Source organism: Lytechinus variegatus, chromosome 17 (genome assembly GCF_018143015.1).
Source record: "Lytechinus variegatus isolate NC3 chromosome 17, Lvar_3.0, whole genome shotgun sequence".
Lineage (NCBI taxonomy): Eukaryota > Metazoa > Echinodermata > Echinoidea > Temnopleuroida > Toxopneustidae > Lytechinus > Lytechinus variegatus.
Window position 1 is genome coordinate 3,969,423 of NC_054756.1, and position 21,394 is coordinate 3,990,816.

At 36.6% G+C, this 21,394-nt stretch overlaps 1 protein-coding gene across 1 annotated transcript; it reads right to left on the bottom strand.

Annotated features, from left to right (window-relative positions):
• Positions 1 to 1,170: 1,170 nt before the first annotated feature.
• On the bottom strand, positions 1,171 to 21,081 carry LOC121430885 (ras-related protein Rab-13-like). The gene is made up of 6 exons (XM_041628310.1): positions 20,782 to 21,081; positions 12,790 to 13,818; positions 9,141 to 9,346; positions 5,679 to 5,768; positions 2,267 to 2,371; positions 1,171 to 1,698 (listed from the first exon to the last, which is right to left on the bottom strand). The coding sequence occupies exons 2-6, from the start codon at positions 12,914 to 12,916 to the stop codon at positions 1,612 to 1,614; spliced, it is 615 nt and encodes a 204-aa protein (XP_041484244.1). The 5' UTR covers positions 12,917 to 13,818; positions 20,782 to 21,081; the 3' UTR covers positions 1,171 to 1,611.
• Between the last annotated feature and the right edge of the window lie 313 nt (positions 21,082 to 21,394).

Sequence of the window (21,394 nt, forward strand, 5' to 3'; positions counted from 1 at the left end):
ATATAAAAAATAAGCATTCAAGTATATGCAAATCAAATGTTTTCTATATCAATTATTTCTCACATCAAGGTGAAACAATGGATCGATTTGTCAAAGAAAATTATTTTAGCCATAACAATGGGAGGCAATAAAACAATTTCAGTCATAAGATGGCTGTTAAAAATATTCTTTTTAAATCAACCATAACGAGGAAGCAAAGTTAACACTTCATTGTAGCAGACCCAGTATTATTGCATTGGAATTACAAAGAAAATATTGGTTAAACATTAGTTCATTAAATCATCAGTTCATTTTAATCATTAGGAAAAGAGGAAAAGGCAAAAACACCTTCCACGCAAATACTTGGTGTCTCTCTGGAACTACTACTGTGTTATTAGCTCCATGGTATATCATTTTCTGATTCCATTACAAAGTAAAAACAAATATACAACGCTGTTTACTATATGAACCTTACGGTAATTGCTTAAACAGTTTAAACAGGTGTTTAAATCTTAAGCAACAATGTTTGATTTTCAATATCTTATCTTGAATAAATTAAACATGATTGTTTGAACGGTTAAACAAATACTGTAAGGTTCATAATTATAGTAAACAGCGTTGTACAAAATCTTAAACAGCGTTTTTACTGTGTACAAACAGTATATTCGTGACGTTAATCATGTTAATGATTTTAACCTCATCTTTTAAGATTTAATATATCTCTATATATACATGATGTATAATATACAGTTATGATATTCGTTAAATCCATGATATGATGCGACACGCCAGCGTGTCCGTGAATAAACAGTTTTGGTAAGTCGTCACCTTGCTTTTGAAGTCAACTATACCAACTACATTCTGCCATTTTGAGAAAGCTCGTAATTAAGTTCAGCAGCACCTCATGCTCTGCAACAGTATGGAATTTTCGCTTCGCGACGCCGAACGCTTTCAAGAACGTAGAAAATGTATTGTCGAATGCCCTTCGTGACAAAGACCAACCAAGAAGTCTTCGTCAAAAATTTGTGAATCAAAACAGCAGTTTCGTCCTGGAGTCTGGTCAAACGATAAATTTGCAATTTTTCGTCAGGTAGGAAACTTACCGCTTACGACGATATGCTGTTTCCGTTCGTCAATTTTGACGAAGACATCTCAGTACTGTTGTTCATTGTAATTTAACTTTCATTTTTCAATAAATCTACTGTACCCTTGAATTTGTTCTTCGTGGCGTTACGAAAACTCGCTATTGGTCCTTTCAGAACGTAGCTGTAAAACCGTCCTCAATGGCACAAGTTAAGATGACGGTTATTGTTAAATGATTTGCTTTCGCTTGGGTTGATCCCGACAACTAGCCCTCATGCTTCTCTCAAAGTCCCCTGATAGTCTTGGACGCATATGCCATCAGAGAAAGAGTGACATCGAAACCATGAAAACTGTCGAAAGTGATTGTGTTGCCGTTCGAATAGCCCGTATAGAATGACATCGTGCTGTATATGACATCCGACGTCGACGACGGCGGCGGGTTCGACTATCAATTCAAGACGACGACCGATGAACCGACTGTTTACCCATTCATGTTTGATTTTCGACATCTTCTCCGATCAACGTTGAGAATCGATGGTGATTGTTTTATCATCTACAACAGCTTGGCTTGTCATGTTCCTTTTTCAGTTTGATGGTCTTTGCGTTGGGGCTAACGCATGGATTCAGCTTAGGGTACTGAAAAGAAATAATGGAATGAATATGAAATTAGATAGATGGATCATCATTAGAGATATCAAAGATCAGATATCCAAATTGATTACGAGTGAAGGGTAACTAGTCATCCATTTCTGTTGGGGACTATCAATTAATTTCGTTCACTAACAACACAATTTGTAACAAAGTTAATACCTTTCTTTGTGAAAATGTTGCTAAGCTGACAGGGCCCATCTACCCATTCGATGTCAAAATCGTCATTGGTAAAGCATTCTAGTCCCCCCCCCCGTATTTAAATGCCAGGGTGATTTACATGACTTGTAAACCATAAAGGCAAGTGAATTATGATGTCAAATAGACCTTCCTGGGTCCCGTAACACAAAATTTAGCGATTAATCGTACGTTTGATTTTCACGATTGATTGTACATTGTAGTCAATGCAATCGATCGTATGAAAATGTTCTACGATCATTGCTAAGCTTTGTACGGGACCCAGGTCATAAAAAAAAAAAACATTGGCCATCAGCTACATTTTGCTATTATTGTACATTGAACACACTGAAGTGGTTTAAATGAATTATAGATTTACCGTATATTTCAGGATTTGGTTGGCAAGAATACGGAACGCGTCAAAGACAAGATGATTCTCTCGAGCGCTGACTTCAAGATAAGGACATCCGAGGCACACAGCAAGCTACAGAGAAACATAAAAGCATAATTGCGTTAACCCTCGGGCAATAGGGAGTTTTTGCTGAGAGACGGGCGGGGGATTCACGAAGAGAGGAAATGTATTGTCAAGAGCCCTTTATGACAAAGAATAACCAAGAAGTCTTTGTCTAAAATTTACTAATCAAAACAACAGTTATAGACCTTGACTCTGCACAAACGACGCATTTGCAATGTTTCGTCAGCTCCGAAACTTAGGACGCAACTGCTCTTGTTTTGGGGTTCAGTAATTTTCGACTAAGCCCTCTCAACTGTTCATTGTCATTTGACGGTCATTTTCAATACATTTACTGTGTTACTGAATCTGCCGTTGGTCACAGAGCAAAAATCCCTGTTAATATAGATACAGACATTAAAATAGTGTTAGGATTATGAATGATGTCAACAAGAAGAGGAGAGAACGACGGGACCAATTACAAAATAATACTCAAATTTAACAGTGTACACAGTAAAAACGCTGTTTAAGATTTTATACAACGCTGTTTACTGTATGAACTTTACAGTATTTGTTTAACCGTTTAAACAATTATGTTTAATCAATTGAAGATTGGATATTGAAAATTAAACTTTTAAGATTTAAACACTTGTTTCAACTGTTTAAACAATTACTGTAAGGTTCATATAGTAAACAGCGTTGTATGATTTTTTTTTACTGTGTAAAGATAGTTTCACATTGTGGACACCTCGACAATATGATTGTTTACAGTGCGTTCACTGAGTGGCCTATGTGAATATGTGATTCATATTGTCAAAAAGGTTCCAATTCAATATTGTAAAGAAAAAAATTAAGATGGCGTTCCACACTGCGAACAGATTGTTGGACACTATGTTCTTTCAAGCTATAGGAATTTACTAAATAATGTTTAATGAGTTTGATAATCTTACTTGCGTTCATGGTTTTGCAAGAAATTTCTGCAGAAAATTGGGATTGGCGGTGAGTGTTGCGGTAAGTTTAAGGTCAATATTTTTTATTCCTCCATTCTTATATCACCCCATCTACGTTGTTTTCAGACAACGCTTGAAAAGTAAAGTATCCTCGGTAAAAACGATGTTAAACATTTTTAAAGGTCACGTCCACCTCGGAAAAATGTTGATTTGAATCAATAGGGAAAAATCAGACAAGCACAATGCTGAAAATTTCATCAAAATCGGATGTAAAATAAGAAAGTTATGACATTTCAAAGTTTCGCTTATTTTTAACAAAATAGTTATATGAACGAGCCAGTTACATCCAAATGAGAGAGTCGGTGATGTCACTCACTCACTATTTCTTTTGTTTTTATTGTTTTTTATTATAAAATATTCAAATTTTTAAGAATTTGACGATTAGGACCTCCTTGCCTGAAGCACAAAATGTTAAAATAATGGAATTCTACGTGTTCAGGGAGGAATGAAACTTAATTTCACATGACAATGACGAGAAAATAAAAATATTTCATGTAATAAAATACAACAGAAAGAGTGAGTGAGTGATGTCATCAGTTCCTCATTTGCATACCGAACGAGATGTGCATATAACTGTTTTGTGAAATGAAGCGAAACTTTAAAATGCCATAACTTATTTTACATCCGATTTGATGAAATTTTCAGTGTTACGCTTGTTGAATTTTTCTCTTTTTATTCAAATCAAGTTTTCATTGGGGTGTACTTGTCCTTTAAATAACGCTGTTATTTACTATGCAGAAGTTGTTTAATAGTTTTTGCAAGTATTTAGAATCTTAAACAACAAAGTGCATTTTTTAAATTAATTTAATCGTCAACGAATTAAGCATTTTCATCTAAACAACTATTGTTGAGTTCATGTAGTATATATAGTATTGTAAAAAATTAACAAGTGGAATGCCTCTGGCCGTCTCACCTGCATCACGCGGTTCAATATAGCAGCAGTGCTCACTTTGAATACTACTCTAACTCGCACGAGATGTTCAGTGATACATGGTTACTCTTATGTCCACTTTTTATGAACTAGACCAATAAACTTACAGAGATATGATGGTTATTCAACAAAAAACCCCAACATGGCCAAAGTTCATTGACCTTACATGACCTTTGACCTTGATCATGTGACCTGAAACTCGAACAGGATGTTCAGTGATACTTGATTACTCTTATGTACAAGTTTCATGAATCAGATCCATAAACTTTCAAAGTTATGATGGTAATTCAACAGATACACCCAATTCGGCCAAAGTTCATTGACCTTTGACCTTGGTCATGTGACCTGAAACGCGCACAGGATATTCAGTGATACTTGATTACTCTAATGTCCAAGTTTAATGAACTAGACCAATAAACTTTCAAAGTTATGATGGTAATTCAACAGATACCCCCGATTCGGCCAAAGTTCATTGACCCTAAATGACCTTTGACCTTAATCATGAGACCTCAAACTTGCACAAAATTTTCAGTGATGCTTGATTACTATTATGTCCAAGTTTCATGAATCAGATCCATAAACTTTCAAAGTTATGATGGGAATTCAACAGATATCCCCAATTCGGCCAAAGTTCATTGACCCTAAATGACCTTTGACCTTGGTCATGTGACGTGAAACTCATGCAGTGATACTTGATTAACCTTATGTCCAAGTTTCATGAACTAGGTCCATATATTTTCTAAGTTATGATGACATTTCAAAAACTTAACCTCAGGTTAAGATTTCGATGTTGATTCCTCCAACATGGTCTAAGTTCATTGACCCTAAATGACCTTTGACCTTGGTCATGTGATATGAAACTCTAATAGGATGTTCAGTAATACTTGATTAACCTTATGGCCAAGTTTCATTAACTAGGTCCATATACTTTCTAAGTTATGATGTCATTTCAAAAACTTAACCTCAGGTTAAGATTTGATGTTGACGCCGCCGCCGCCGCCGCCGTCGGAAAAGCGGCGCCTATAGTCTCACTCTGCTTCGCATGTGAGACAAAAACGGCGGTTTTACTGTGTAGTTTATCGGTTTTCTAGAATTTTATTTTTCGCTGTTTCATAATTGAAATCAGATTCGCTTTGATAACATGTACAGAAAATTGTTTTAACAAAGTTATATGTTGAATGCAGAAAAGGGGGTAACTTAGGCACTGTAGTAGACCTATATGACTATGCAGATTGCTGGTGCGATCACTTTGTTATGAATGTTATATTTGCCGCCCCCTCCCCCATCGCTCCTCCCGTTCCGATGCATTACACAATCACAGTTTATGGAGGCGTTGCCTGTACCAGGGGGGGGGGGGTGAGGGGTGAACATGGTGGTGGTTTAGGACAGGGATGCTTACCTCATGTCCAGTTTCTATGCTGACTTCACGCCAATCAGCAAGGTCAACTTTGTTTCCTAGTAACATCCAAACGGCTTCCGGGTCAGCATTCTAAAGAGAGAAAAGTTACAGCATTAACATTGCATTAAAGGTCAATGCCACCCCAGAAAAATGTTGATTTTAAAATAGAAAAAAAATCAAACATAACGTTGAAAATTTCATCAAAATCGGATATGATTTTTTTTTAAGTGATGACATTTTAAAGTTTCGCTTATTCTTCACAAAACAGTGATATGCACCACTCAGTGACATGTACATTAGACAGTCGATGATGTCCCTCATTCTCTTTTTTCTTTTGTTTTGTATTGTTTGAATTAATACAATATTTCATTTCTTACAGATTTGACGATTAGATAAGGACCAACTTGACTAAACCATATAGTTATACAATTAAACAATCCTTATTTCACATGTTCAAGGGGAATTTATTGTTGTTTCACTTGACAATGAGGAGAAAATGACAATATTTCATGCAAAAGATATAGCGAGTGGATGACGTCATCAGTCTCCTCATTTGCATACTGATCAGGATGTGCATATAAATGTTCTGTGAAATTAATCGAAACTTTAAAATGTCATAAATTTCTTATTTTTCATCCGATTTTTATGAAATGTCCAGTGTTATGCTTGTTGGATTTTTATCTAAAAAATGAACTTTTTGTTAGTATGGAATTGTCCTATATAAGTGAATCAAGAGTATTATAGCAATCGGATAATTACGTGATCGAATGCAGCAAGTAAAATGTTTTTGTTTGTATTTATTTCCATATAAAAAGATAAAATATATTCATGATCTATTTAACATAACATACAGATGGAGGATGGCCCATTTCAGCGGTATCAATAAGATACCACTATTCTTCCATGGGGTCCTTAAAAACATAAATACATGCATATAAAACAAATATACAAAATATACACAAAACTTAATAGAAAAAAAATGAAAAGAGTGAAAAATCACTACCCACCCCCCCCAAATTGAAGATTAAATGTTGCAAATATTTTCTTCTAGACGTTCCTCATTTCTGGTCAACAGTGATCCATTTCATAAAACTTGCTACAATAGCAAATTTATAGTATCAGTTAAAAGCTACTGAAATCCTTTCATCTGATTGGCTGATGGTAGATTTGTTATAAAAGTTGTGCATTCGTTAATTCAACAAGTCCTTATGAAACGGGACCCATGTCATGGTGGCACAATTCATTACAATAATGCATAAAGGATAGTAAATAATCTCGTTGTCATTTTCAAGATCAACAATGTTAAAACAAAGGAGTGATAGTTTTTCAAAAGGCATATGCTTTTCACATTGCATTTCGTTAACCCAATACTAACCTTAACCCCGGACTATGCTTAACTCCATACTATTTTTTTTTTATTCACATTGTCTTTCTTAACCCCATACTATCTGCTTAGCCGGGGTTAACGCCTTAACCCCGGACAACCCCACAGTTCATGAATATTGATAATTTTGCCATATACAGAGCGTGAATAACATGCAATTTCGACTTATGTGATTGGCTATTGCTTAGCCCCACTTTCCCTTAGCCCATTTTCGTTTTACACCCACAGAACTAGAAATTTTCAGTTCAGTGTCTTAACCCCGTACTATCGCTCTTAGCACCGCAATTGCTGGGATAACCCTGCTTGGCCAAATAATCCCGTACTAAAGGTGGGGTTAGCCCGCTTTGCAAAAATGCTGTGTAAAAAGAAAGTGGGCTAAGCTTAACCCCGTACTATAGGTGGGGCTAAATGGCAATTTAGCCCCACCTATAGTACGGGGTTAAGGAAATTTTAGCGTGTGTAAAAAGGGTATTTATTTCTAAATGCCTTATGACCAACAATAGTACTTTGAAGGAAAACGGAGAGAGATGAACTGGGATATCGCAAGTCTGTTCATGTCCTTTTTTGGGGGAGGGGGGGGGGTAAAGGACATGGCTAGCAGATGAGATGATAATGCTCTCTATATTGAAAATTTCTCTTCTCAGTTGCATGAGAATAGCTAGGATTTCATCGACTCCACCATTATTCATATGATTTCATCCTCGGCAGATAATTATCATTGACGATCGCCAAACCCACTTCTATTTTCCTACTAATTTTGGATATTAATTTTACAATTGTCAGAGAGTTGGTATCGAATAATCTCTGCAACCATCCAATTTGGTATAGAGCGGAAAAGATACATATCTGTACCAACGAAATAAACTTAAACTAATTGGTCCCTTAAAAAGGTCTGAGTACACCGTTCTCTTTCATCCAAACCATTTGATATTTGCACCTGAGGTCCAATGGTTAATATGTTTATTGTCACGTGGAATGCAGGATACGTGTTGACATTCAAAGTTTTTCCACCATGTCTACGTGACTGTATAAAAACGACCCATAACATGATGTATATTTTCATGATATGAAAGCAAAAAAAAATGGTGGCATATCACAGATTTTGGCATTAGAGGGGAATGGGTACGATATAAAGCCTCATCGTCATGGTGATATATTATTTCAAGAAGTCAAGTCATTCGTTAGGGCGGACAACTATTTTTTTTAATTCGCATGATGGTTAAACTAAGAGTTGTTCTCTCCATGATATTCCTCTCTGTACCCACCCTATCCTACCCGACCCCGGCAACCAGCGTACGAGGTAGGGGGTAGAATGTCAAGCACAATGCTGCATTTATCTCGTTCAAACACAACTATCTAGGAAGTATGTGGTAATTCAAACAAGCGAAGGAAGTATGTTATCTTTACTGCGTCACTATAACATTAGATAGAAACAATTAGCATGACCTGTAAATTGATAATTTCTTCGGGTGTTGACATGGCATAAGGCATGAAAATGAACTGTAGTTCATTTTCAATGATGAAATTGAGAAATCGTGGGCAATATTCAGATTTTTACCGAAAAATACGATTCAATAGTCGTTCATGTTCACATAACAGAGCAAATGCATTATTTCTTATATGGAGCAGCTTTCTCCGTGTTATCCGTACCATCACTTCAAATTTGTACTGTATATCACAAGAGTAAATTTCTATTTTTTTTGTTGTTAAAGAAAGATTCCAACTCAAATGAAATTGTAAGAGATTGTTCTTTTTACCTTGTTATTTTTTTCTTTATTTATTCAACACTCTCTCATGGGGCGTGAAGGAAAAAGGACGGGTCATTTTCATGCGTAAAATGTGACTATGAAACACTGAATGAGAGAAATGTTTTCCCCGTTCATTTTATATTATTCCTATTATATTTATTCATTTATTTATTATTTATTCATTTATTTATTCATTCATTTATTCATTTATTCATTTATTCATTTATTCATTTATTCTTTTATTTATTTATTTATTTATTCATTCATTCATTTATTTTATGTATGTATGAATTCTTATTTATTTTGGGGAATAGCGGTGTAAATTATTACCTCTATCGCCATGGGAATCCACACCTCCTTCAAATGTTCGAACGAATCTTTCCTAGTGACATCATAGACTAGGACCACGCCCATGGCCCTCCGGTAGTACTGGGTGGTGATGGCGTGGTACCTCTCTTGGCCGGTGGTATCCCACAGTTGTAGGCGGACTTTGGTAGCCTCTCCTAACGTCAGCTTGGCTATGCTAAAATCCACACCTTTAAGATAAAATCATTCTGACGTCATGATTATTATGAATAACACGATAATACATGTACATGTGATTAAGAGCAATTAGTTCCCACCTGTAGCCTTAAAAGAATAATGTAAACAAATATCGGAGGAAAATTGTGGGGATGTGAAAACGATTTGGGAGATAAACAATTCAAGAAAGGGTGCCGGGTTTTTTTCTTTTTCTTTTTTTTACCCTTGATTGTCATCTGCATACAGTGTTTCCATTCTTCCCGAAATTCTGGAAATTTCAGGAAATTTTGACTTTTTCCAGAAAAATTCCAGGAAATCTCAGGAAATCCGAAAATTACAATTATACAACAATTAAACATAGCAACTTAATATTCATGTTATAATTACATAATTTTTTACCTCCATACGTAGCTCAAAATTTTCCGCTCGCGCTCCGCCCTCGCATTTTGTAATGTTCTTCCTTTTTTTTTAAGAGGGCGGGAACAAAAAAAAATGCTAAATTCCCAGATTTTGGCCACCTGGACCAAATTTACACTCGCATGTATTATTGCCCGATTTTCGTTTCAAATCAAACTTGAAAAGTGCAAGAAATATTTATGAATTTCAGGAAATTTGGGATTCATTTTCGGGAAATTTATTTTGGAGCTGTGGAAACACTGTCTGCATATCTTGGACGGGGTAAATTCATGTCTTTATAATCATGGTGTCAAGGGCATTTAAATTGTCCACTCTCGTATGCCTCACCTTTGGAAAGTATGAGAAAACTATTCAAGGCTGTTTTATACCCCGGTGTTTATGGATAGCGCTATAATATAAAGAAAAAACACCCCATGTTGTTATGTTTGAGTTCATTTCAATCACAAGGAGCAAAATTTTGACACGGGCATGGACTGTCCCTCATAATTGTTCAACCGCTAATACAATGCTGGCAAAAAATATATAGGTTGTTTCACTCCCAGCATGTCGGATATCACTCTGTTAGAAATTTTCATATTTTAATTATGATGGTCTTTGGTTCCAAAGGGCGACCAAACAAACAGAGTTTATAGAAAATTCCTCAGGCTAGATGAACAAACAAAAGGACGACCACTTGAATAAAGGAATATGCGAATCCAAATAGAAAAACAGTATGACGTATAAATGCATGGCGTAATTCTATTCTTATCTACACATGTACATTAAAGTTTAGTGTAACCAATATTTATGCGTTATACAATTGGACTTTCCCAAGGTCATATTACTGTATTATACAAGTTGGCTAAATTATGTGAAAAGTTAATGTAAATCAAGATATGCTGTGCTATAATTATGATCACATCCAATACTAACATCTGAGCATTAGAATTATTTTTGATATATACGTGTATAATTTTCTGGCATTATTCAAACTTGTAGCATCTATATGTGATTAAACTTCTAGTAATGGAAAGAAAAAAAATCATCTATCACTGCACATTTAGTAAAAATGGCAATATGTAGATAAGGGTGGGTTTATAAAAATTGTATGACTTTGGTTGAACGCAGTAGTATTATCGTGACTGGTTTGTATGCAGTTTTACTACTTTAACATAATGACAGCTTTACACAATTTTACAACAGAGGTCGGTCTCTTCAAATAAACGTAATACATGGCGAATGGCGTTCATTCTTATTATATAACAGACCGTGAAAGCCATTATGTTTAATGAATGAAGAGAATACTATACGCTTGATTAGTTTAATCGTGAGAATGAGATCTGAATACATTCACGCAGTGATCCAACATTAAGCTCTCGAATGGAGAAACATAAAAGAGGTTTTACAAATATCGATTTTTGGTGACTTTGCGAAATGAGCTTCATGGTAGTATATGGATTGAGCTTATGCAATCGGATTTAAAATCAAAACCATGAAAATGCCCCCCCCCCATGGGTGTCGTGAGTTTGAATTATAATAACGCAATAATCTTTAAGAAGGCGTTAATATGTACTGTAACCTTTACGATTTCGTAATTGTTGGTATCTGGTGTTTATTATGACAGTTCTTTAGTACAATCTGAATACATATGTAATTATGAAATAAATATCAAATAAGGATATTGGATGTGGCGTTAATTCTTTGATGATGATGATAATGACGGTGATTTCGATGCTGTTGATGATGGTGAAGATGATAATCTGCCAGTATCTCTAAAATGATTAAAACATATATAAATATTATTATTTCCTTTCGTAGCCAGATAGAAAGGTTGTAAAAAAGTAAACTTGGGAGAATCAGATATGATGTTGACGGATTATGAGGAGAAGATGCGAATGGAAGTTAGGTTACCATCTCATAATGGCGAGTAGATGACCAACCGAAGAAAGATGGGCTTGATACGGGGCTTGATCACGATAATCAGGAAGCGACGACGTTTGAAATCAAATTATTGCATGATGATGATGATAGTGGTGGAGGTGATAATACTGACGATGATGGTGATGATGACGAGGATGGTGATGATGGTGGTGATGATGATGATGAAGGTGGTGGTGGAGGTGGGGAAGATGGCGATGATGATGATGGTGGTGATGACGATGATGGTGATGATGATGATGACGATAATGATGATGACGACGATGATGACGATGATAATGATAATGACTTGGTGAATATGTGCTGTGTCCAGAGGCGTCGATTATGGGGGGGCAGGGGGGGCGATCGCCCCACCAATGAAAATATTGGGGGGGCAAACATATCATTTTGCCCCCCCAATAATTCTGCATGTGCTAAAAATAAAATAAGATTGTACTGTTACACAGAAATCAGCAAGCGAGATTGAGATTCACAACTCGTTCTTCGTCTAAAATCGTGCTCAAAATGTCCACTTTTCAGATTGGAATATCAAAAAATTTCAGCTCGCGCTTCGCGCTCGCATCATTTTTGTAACAAAAACCCATACTTTCCATGATTAAATAGGTGAATATGGTCCCGTTTTCAGTTCTAAACCTCAAAAGAACTCCCACTTCGATTTGCAATAATCTTTTGTTGGATATATATATCTTGTTCTCTATTAAAAACGTCCATTAAACTCAATTTTTTTTCAGATCGAAATATCAAATTTTCAGCTCACGCTTCGCGCTCGCATTAATCTGCTGGTGATATATATATGTATATATATATATATATATATATGTATATATATATATATATATATATATATATATATATATGTCTGTGTGTGTGTGTGTGTGTGCATGGTGTGTGTGTGTATATATATACATATATATATATGTACACATATATATAGGCATATGTGTGTGGGTGTGATCGAGCGCCTTTGGAAAATTGATTCATGATTTTGCCCCCCCAATCTGAAAAATGGATCGACGCCCCTGGCTGTGTCTGGTGGTGATGGTGTTGTTCGTAAAAAAAAAGTGGTGTTCCCCGGGCCCGCCCCCCTGGCTGATTATAATGCGTTAGATATAGCCTAACATACCTGTTGTGACGATGGGCTTATCATCAAAGTTCTCGCCAGAACATCGAGTTACAATGGAAGACTTTCCCGTCGCGACATCTCCAATCAAGATGGCAGAAAGGAGCAAATCGTCAAACGTAAACGCCATAAGTGAATCTTAAAAACACCGAACAGTCATCAGGTCCGTGCCACGGCCCCATACGTATCAAATGATGCCATGAAAGTGAACACTAGCTTCCAGAAATAATTTCAGCTGTAGTACATTATCCGATGATATATCGGAGATCATCGAAGAGCAATGTGTCTTATCAGTTGACGCGAATGCTATCATGAGAATTATCGACTTATGTCCTACATTGTCATTTTCCTAACACTTTGTTTGTACTCTATTCTCCTCAAACTGTCTGCCTCATGTGTGGGGTGCGCCAGTCAAAGCCGAACAATCAATATTGTACAACCAAACCTTGATAAAAGTGTAGATACGGCTGGGTTACATTGCCCGTGCGTAGTTTTGTCTTCAGAAGAAGTTAAATCTGCCAGCAGACGACACGACGAAACAGAAGGGCGCACAACTCCGTCGTCAATATCTTCAGAACTTCCCGAGGTCGAACGCCAGAATTTATTCGTGTCTTTTCACAGAAGCCGATGGTCGTATATTTAAGGACAACCTTTTCTCTTCTATGCCTTAGGACGACACAGAAATGCTATCTTTTTCTATCTGTAGACAATGCAGCATTGATGGTGTCGACCCAACTATCACAAAGCTAAAATATCTTGAATGTTTAGCCCCTCGGGCATGTCGGGCGTTTGGTGATTCCAGGGCCGATGACGCTATCACATGGACGGGCTCATTATCACGTTCCAACACACCTTTATGACGTCATCGCAGAATCATTTTCTTTACTGAATTAAAAATGAGACGCATGTTTTTAGGTGTCTATCATTACGACTCTTATTTCATGGTAGTTGCATCGTTCGAACAATTCATCCGCATCAGATAGTTGATGTTGATTACGTAATGACCATTATGCTTGTCCTTCCGGAGAGAATCTGCAAAGAGAATTGAACACACAAACAGTTGAAACATATGCAAAAGCTCTATGGTTGAAATATTCTTTTAAAGTTTTCATTGAGTTTTGCAATACAAATCATACTCGTTCAAAAGTCGGAAAACCTTATATAATCTGTTGGTTGAACAATATATTTCCAAGCTAAAACAATTAAAACTCCCTTAATAGTTTACGTTGTTATATTTTTTCACACATACTGGCAGCAAAATGTACTGTGAAATTATAACTCGTAAAAACCAACATTAGACGTTCAGCCCTGCGAAAGCAGTGTGTTTAGATCATTCTACGAATATGGTTACAAATTTCAAAGAACAATTCAGTATAGCCAACATTCTGCAGAAGTCAGTATGTGAATTATGAGGTGCAAAGTGAAATACAACTATTTCCGGCTTCTGTAAATATAACTGGCATTAAATTTTATGTCTTAGCAATGTTTCAGTTATAAAACAATATCATCGACCAACCAGCAACTGTCATTCTTGTTCAATTATTCGAATAATACACACCATCAATATACAGTGACTGATATAAAAGCGTTGCGTTGCCATACCCGTAATATAGAATTTCAAATTTCAGCTTTTATTTCATATTAAACAAAGAATTAGGATTGAATGGACATGCCAGTGCAAAATCGAACTCAGGCTTCAACTAAAGTTTTTCTTTCTATATTCTAGGCAGTTTTCATCGTCCTATTGTCCACCTCATGTTCCTGTGTTGTGTTGTTCCGTGTTATTTACTATCATTATTTGCCTTTTCGTTATCTTCATAGTACTTTACGTATATTTCTATATTCCTTGTATCTATTTTTGAGGGGTCCACATTATACAAGCTTTGCTTTTCAGTGGACCCCTCCATTCTTCTTATGATATATAATTGCATTGATTTAATTATATTTAATGATATTGATTGTATTGATTTGACTTGACATGTATGTTAATTTATATTTAAATTAATTTCAAATATGTATTTTTTTTCCAATATTGAATTTTGTTCATGCTATTGTTTATTCAAATTGAATCAATCTATCTTGTACTTATTTGTATCATTTTGAAGAATGAAAATAAATTTGAATTGAATTGAATTGAAAGTGTATCCAATTTACAAACAAGAATTATTGATCTATTTAGTAAAAATCGTGGTTACTATATCTAGATTTCTCAAAAAGTTTCCAATACAATTCGGAAATTCAAATGTTATGTAATGAAGTCACATCATATCTGTATCTGTAGAATACGATTCAAAATCGACAATGTAGGCTTCCCACGTGATTAATTAAGTCCATCAGGCAAAACAAGAAAGTAATATGTTAGTATTTTGAAAAGATGAAATATAGTTGTTCACTGCGCGTGGTGCAGAGATAATTGGATATGTCTATGGTTCGAGTTGAAGTTAATAATTTGTAAACATTTTTTGGCATTCCTCCTATGGGTGTTTAATAATTAAGTTAATAAGTTAATAATTGTCACGAACTGCAATTTCAAGAAAATATGTCCGACCTTGTATCAGTATCAGTAGAAACTTATCGTGCTAGCTTGAAAATTGTCATTGATTATGGAAAGAGATTTAAAAGAAATGAGCGGTATTGTATGGAAGCCGGAGACCGTCAAAAACACGGATATACGTCGTGTCGTAATTCAATTTACTACACGACGTAAATAATTACGTAGTGTAGCAATTCGAATTACTACACGACGTAAATAATTACGTAGTGTAGTAATTCGAATTACTGCACGACGTAATTCCGAATTACTGCCCAACGATTTAATGTCATGACGTTAAATGAATTAGTGTCGCTACATCAATTAATTAAGGTCGTGTAGTAATTCGAATTACTACACGACGTAAATAATTACGTAGTGTAGTAATTCCAATTACTACACTACCTAAATAATTACGTCGTGTAGTAAATAATTACTACACGACGTAATTCCGAATTACTGCTCAACGATTTAACGTCATGACGTTAAATGAATTAGTGTAGTGACGTTAAATCAACCAATGAGACCGTTCGTTATATGAGCGCAATGCGAAGAGCTGAGACTACAGAGTATTGTACAGGAACGTACCGGCAGGAAGTTAGTTGGATGTTCGACATTTGATATTCAAACTGTGAAGTTGGTTTGATATTCAGGTTCGATATTCAAACGCCTGTGAAGCTGGACCAACATTCGATATTCAAATATATTCAGGGGTTTTGAAAGCTAAGGGGTTTTACAGGTGCAGCACGTCTCGGGCAACCATAACAACACTGGTGTGCCCAAGTATGAGGACATTTTTTTTCGAGGGGCCCCCAGGGATACCCCGACGGCCTAGCCGGGGTAACACGTATCTTAACTTGTAGAAATCGACTCGGGCAACCATATAAACACTAGTTTGACCCGGTGCACGTTAAATCAACCAATGAGACCGTTCGTTATATGAGCGCAATGCGAAGAGCTGAGACTACAGAGTATTGTACAGGAACGTACCGGCAGGAAGTTAGTTGGATGTTCGACATTTGATATTCAAACTGTGAAGTTGGTTTGATATTCAGGTTCGATATTCAAACGCCTGTGAAGCTGGACCAACATTCGATATTCAAATATATTCAGGGGTTTTGAAAGCTAAGGGGTTTTACAGGTGCAGCACGTCTCGGGCAACCATAACAACACTGGTGTGCCCAAGTATGAGGACATTTTTTTTCCAAGGGGCCCCCAGGAATATCCCGACGGTCTATCCGGGGTAACCACCTACCCTAACTTGTAGAACTTGACTCGGTTACCCGGCGCATGCACATTAACGGGGGGCTAAAATTAACAAAACGGAATATTTCAAGCATGGGGAACCACCAGTGGCGTAACTACGGGGGGCATGGGGGGCACGTGCCCCCCAATCGGCTGGCCAAAAAAAAAACGGGGAAAAAGAGAAAAAGAGGGAGAAAATGAAAGAAACGTAATGGGAAGGAAGAAATTATTGTTTATTATATTATATTATAATTATGTTATGTTATATTACATAACAATAAAAAATATATAACTTTATGAAACATAATTTGCTCAGGGCCTATGTCTTCATTGTTCCTTATATTCGCATTGCCTGTTTAATGAGATATAGAATCCTGTTGTACTAAAACCTCCCGTTTTCAAGTCAACATGCACCAAATATATTTCCTCGCACTTCGAATTATTATTGTTTTATGTAGTGACATATCATTTTAAGGTCTTAATATAAACATTTCCCGTCCGTGCTTACTTTCGCATTAGTGGATTGGTGAGATATGTCTGCTCTTCATGATTTCCTAAAATCAGTCCATAAAAATGTCCCTTTTTCTGATCTGAATATCAAAATTTCAGCTTGCGCTCGCATCATTTGGTTAGTGAAATACGCATGGTCTACGTGAATTCCTACAAACAAGCCTTAGAATGCACCTGTTCAGGTGTGAATTTCCTAATTTTTCAGCTCGCGCTTCGCGCTCGCAATAATTGATTAGTGAGATGCACATGTAAATAATGATCACAATGACTACATATGCTTTATGTGTTTGGATGCATATAATTTTAATAAAATCAGCAAGCGCTTGGCACTCGCATTTGAATATTATGGTGAGATATATATACTCTTAATAGATTCCTAAAATATAGTCCTTAAATGTCCGTTTGGGGTCAATATATACGAAAATTTCTGCTCGCGCTTCGCGCTCGCATTGTTTGTTTAGCGAGACAGGTACTTATCATGATTACAAAAATTTGCTTATAATGTCCCTTTTTAGGTCTGAATATCAAAAATTTTCAGCTCGCACTTCGCGCTCGCATTATGTGAACAGTGACATACATATCCGTTTAATGACACTGTCCTTAAAATGTCTCTATTAGGTCAGCATACCTAGCAACTGAGCGCGCTTCGGGGGCTCACTAGGTGACTCAAAATTTTGCTGGTGCCCCCCCCCCCATGCCGTGACCCACGGTACGCCACTGGGAACCACGTTCCTGACTAATCTCTTGGTGCCGCCAGTGGATAGAGTAAAAAAAAACAAGGAAAGAGAGAATACATAATAGGAGAGAGAGAAGCGAAAGGGGGAGATTGGAAAGAAAAGGAGGGGGAACGGGAGAGAAAGAGAAGGGAGAACGGAGGGGTCATATTCATGTATGAACAGGATGTTTTATGATTGTGCCCCGAGCATTAGGGCGAAGCTCAATGCGTGATAAGAACAAAAAGAGGGGGCACACAATGGCGCATGCAGCAAAAATTTGCTTCGTAATAAGTCTCGAGCCAGCGAGAAAAAAAAAACACCTTTAACTTTGAGATTGATTTTGACATGGTATGCATAAAATAACGTATCTTTCATCTTTCTTTCTAACCCTAACCCTAACCCTTTATTTCCTTTTATCATTTCCTATTGTTCTCGGTTGTAGAACATTAATTGGGGGGGGGGCAGTACTATGCGGATCGGGTCCGTGGCAATATTGGTCCAGCTTCACAGGCGTTTGAATATCGAACCTGAATATCAAACCAACTTCACAGTTTGAATATCAAATGTCGAACATCCAACTAACTTCCTGCCGGTACGTTCCTGTACAATACTCTGTATAGTCTCAGCTCTTCGCATTGCGCTCATATAACGAACGGTCTCATTGGTTGATTTAACGTCACTACACTAATTCATTTAACGTCATGACGTTAAATCGTTGAGCAGTAATTCGGAATTACGTCGTGTAGTAATTATTTACTACACGACGTAATTATTTAGGTAGTGTAGTAATTGGAATTACTACACTACGTAATTATTTACGTCGTGTAGTAATTCGAATTACTACACGACCTTAATTATTTGATGTAGCGACACTAATTCATTTAACGTCATGACATTAAATCGTTGGGCAGTAATTCGGAATTACGTCGTGTAGTAATTCGAATTACTACACTACGTAATTATTTACGTCGTGTAGTAATTCGAATTGCTACACTACGTAATTATTTACGTCGTGTAGTAAATTGAATTACGACACGACGTATATCCGTGTTTTTGACGGTCTCCTGCTTCCATAGTATTGACCCTCTGTAACCTGTATTATACAAGACTTCCTGACATAAAGCCTGACATTAAGTGACAGTGTTAATGATAATATCCCTTTCTAGTTTGTTAATGAATCATCAATGTCCTCTCTGGGAAGCCATGTTCAGGAAAACGGATAGTCCGCGGATAAATTGGATAGAGAAATAAGATAGTGATACAATACTAACAAATTTTTAGATTTAATTCTATTGAGTTGAGGCCTTGGAACTTGGTGATAGCAGCAAACGAAAATGTAGGTGAGATTTCATCTGCAGAAAAATATATTTAATGTCATAACCCACCGCGCCCTTCTCCATCCCAATACGTAAGTTCTTCCAAAAACTATAAAAGCAAAACAAACGTTTATAGTTGATACGAACCCTTCCCAATATATCAACACTTTGGAAGGATACTCCCCGAATATTTAGAATTTGGAACATTTATAATTTTGAATTGTGAATTTATTTCCTCAGTCCTGAGTCTCGAAAGAAAATAACTGGAGAGCGATGTCGTTTTTATAACGCTCTATCTCGCCCGTTCTATATTGGTTGCCATGGTAACGGACAACATTCTTCCCTCACGACTCTCAATGTCACAATGGCATGATTACAAGACAAGGTTAGGGACCTTCTCGTCTCATACTTGAAGAGTTGAAAGTTCATCAAAAGAATGCAATATTCAACTTGGCGCGTGATCTATGAAACATAAACTCCACATTGAATATTTTTCAAAATGATACTGTTATTGATTTAAAAGTATTTGGGTAAAAACGTTGATGATAAAAATACTTTTGGTCGTTACCGTCGCCATGTAAGATTCTATTTACATCACTTTCACTGTTGATATATATTATTTATTCTGTCAAGTCCACTCCGATTGAGTAGATCATGATCTGCAAAGCTGAGAGATTACTTGTTCTTCTTCTATTCATATACTGTAAATTGCGGTGACCGACATTATTTTCTAGACTGGAAACGTGAGACGAGACGTTCCTGATTTGCATTTCTAATGATTTATTCCAATACCAGTTAAAAGGGTGCAAAATGTATGGGGTCTCGGGGAACTTACCCCCCCCCCCCTCCCCCTAAAATGGGGAGAGACTAAAATATTCAACGAAAAAAAAAGAAAAAGAGAAAGAAGAAAGGGAAGGGGAAAGGGCTCATATAATACAGTTTCTTGAATATTGCGTCAAAATCTATCAGTAATTGCGTTCCTCATTTTTAAGAGGACCTAATTCTCGCTCGCAACTTTTTGGAAATGATCCCACATATTTCCTCATTACGCCAGTGCATGCCATCAACTGTATAGTTGTATATTATTAAAATTAAAGGTTTATTATTGACCACTGTCGTTATAGACTTGAAAGAAAGAATCTCCGATTTGACGTCTGTCGAAATATATCGGCTTGTTGTTGAACCCAATGAAATCACCATGATCATATGGGGAAAATTGTCCGATTCTCTGTGAAGAAGTATACAGGTTTTCAAAATTAATGTCAGTTTGTATAGGAGGGAATCATATCCTTGTCACATTGACATCAAATTATACCAGCAGAATTCCCGAGAAAAATATGTTCAGACCACGGAGCTACTATTAGTAGGTTTTTTCAGGTCATACCATAGGGTAAGGCCCATTGCTGTAATTCAGACTACATACTCGGCAAAACGTGGCAACTCAATCTTTGAATATAACTGATATTTTGTGCGATGTAAGAAAACATGTACGTATCCAGAGTTACGCTGCACTGGTCACGAATCATTTTCAAGGTACCAATTGCCAATTTCTTAATGGTTTTCGGATACCTCTACTAACTTGCAGAACACCATATCATTTTTAGTATCACAAGCATTATGTCATTGCTTAACTTTTAAGAGTTATATGGTTATAGAATAATATATGTACTTTGCTTACCTTATAGTGTTTTCCTGTAATTACCCCGGTATGGATATAAAGTATATCTCCAATAGGTTGGAAATCGACGAAAAAACATTGTAGACAGACAAGATGTACCTATATAGAATCTGCCATAGACTGCAATTGTCCTGCCGTGTCCTGCTCGGGTTCGCTTAGTTTAAATTTCCAAGCCCTTATACCATATATCTGTCTCTTTTTGTTTGGTTGGATGATCTGTTCAGATCGGTGTGTTGAGTAGGGAATGATTTCCTGATTGGTATTAGGTAGACCAGACAGAGTTTATTATGGGAGTAATAAACAGCTCCTAGTTTATTAGTCAGAATAATGATAATCGAGACCCCTGCCCCCTTCCCCACTTGCCCCCATCCACCCTCTCTTTCTTTCTGCCAGATAAAAAATTCCTAATCTAGGTTGAAAGTGTTGTTACATTAATATCTTGCATAGGCGGCGGAAGCGGGGGGGGGGGGGGGGACGTGTCCCCACCTAAATTTGAGGAGGAGGGGACGGTCCCCCCCCCTAAATTTGTTGTTGATGACCCTTTTTTTTTTTTTGCTTGTCAGTTTATTTTCCTACGTCCCCCTATAATTTTTGGGTTGAGAACCTTTTTTTT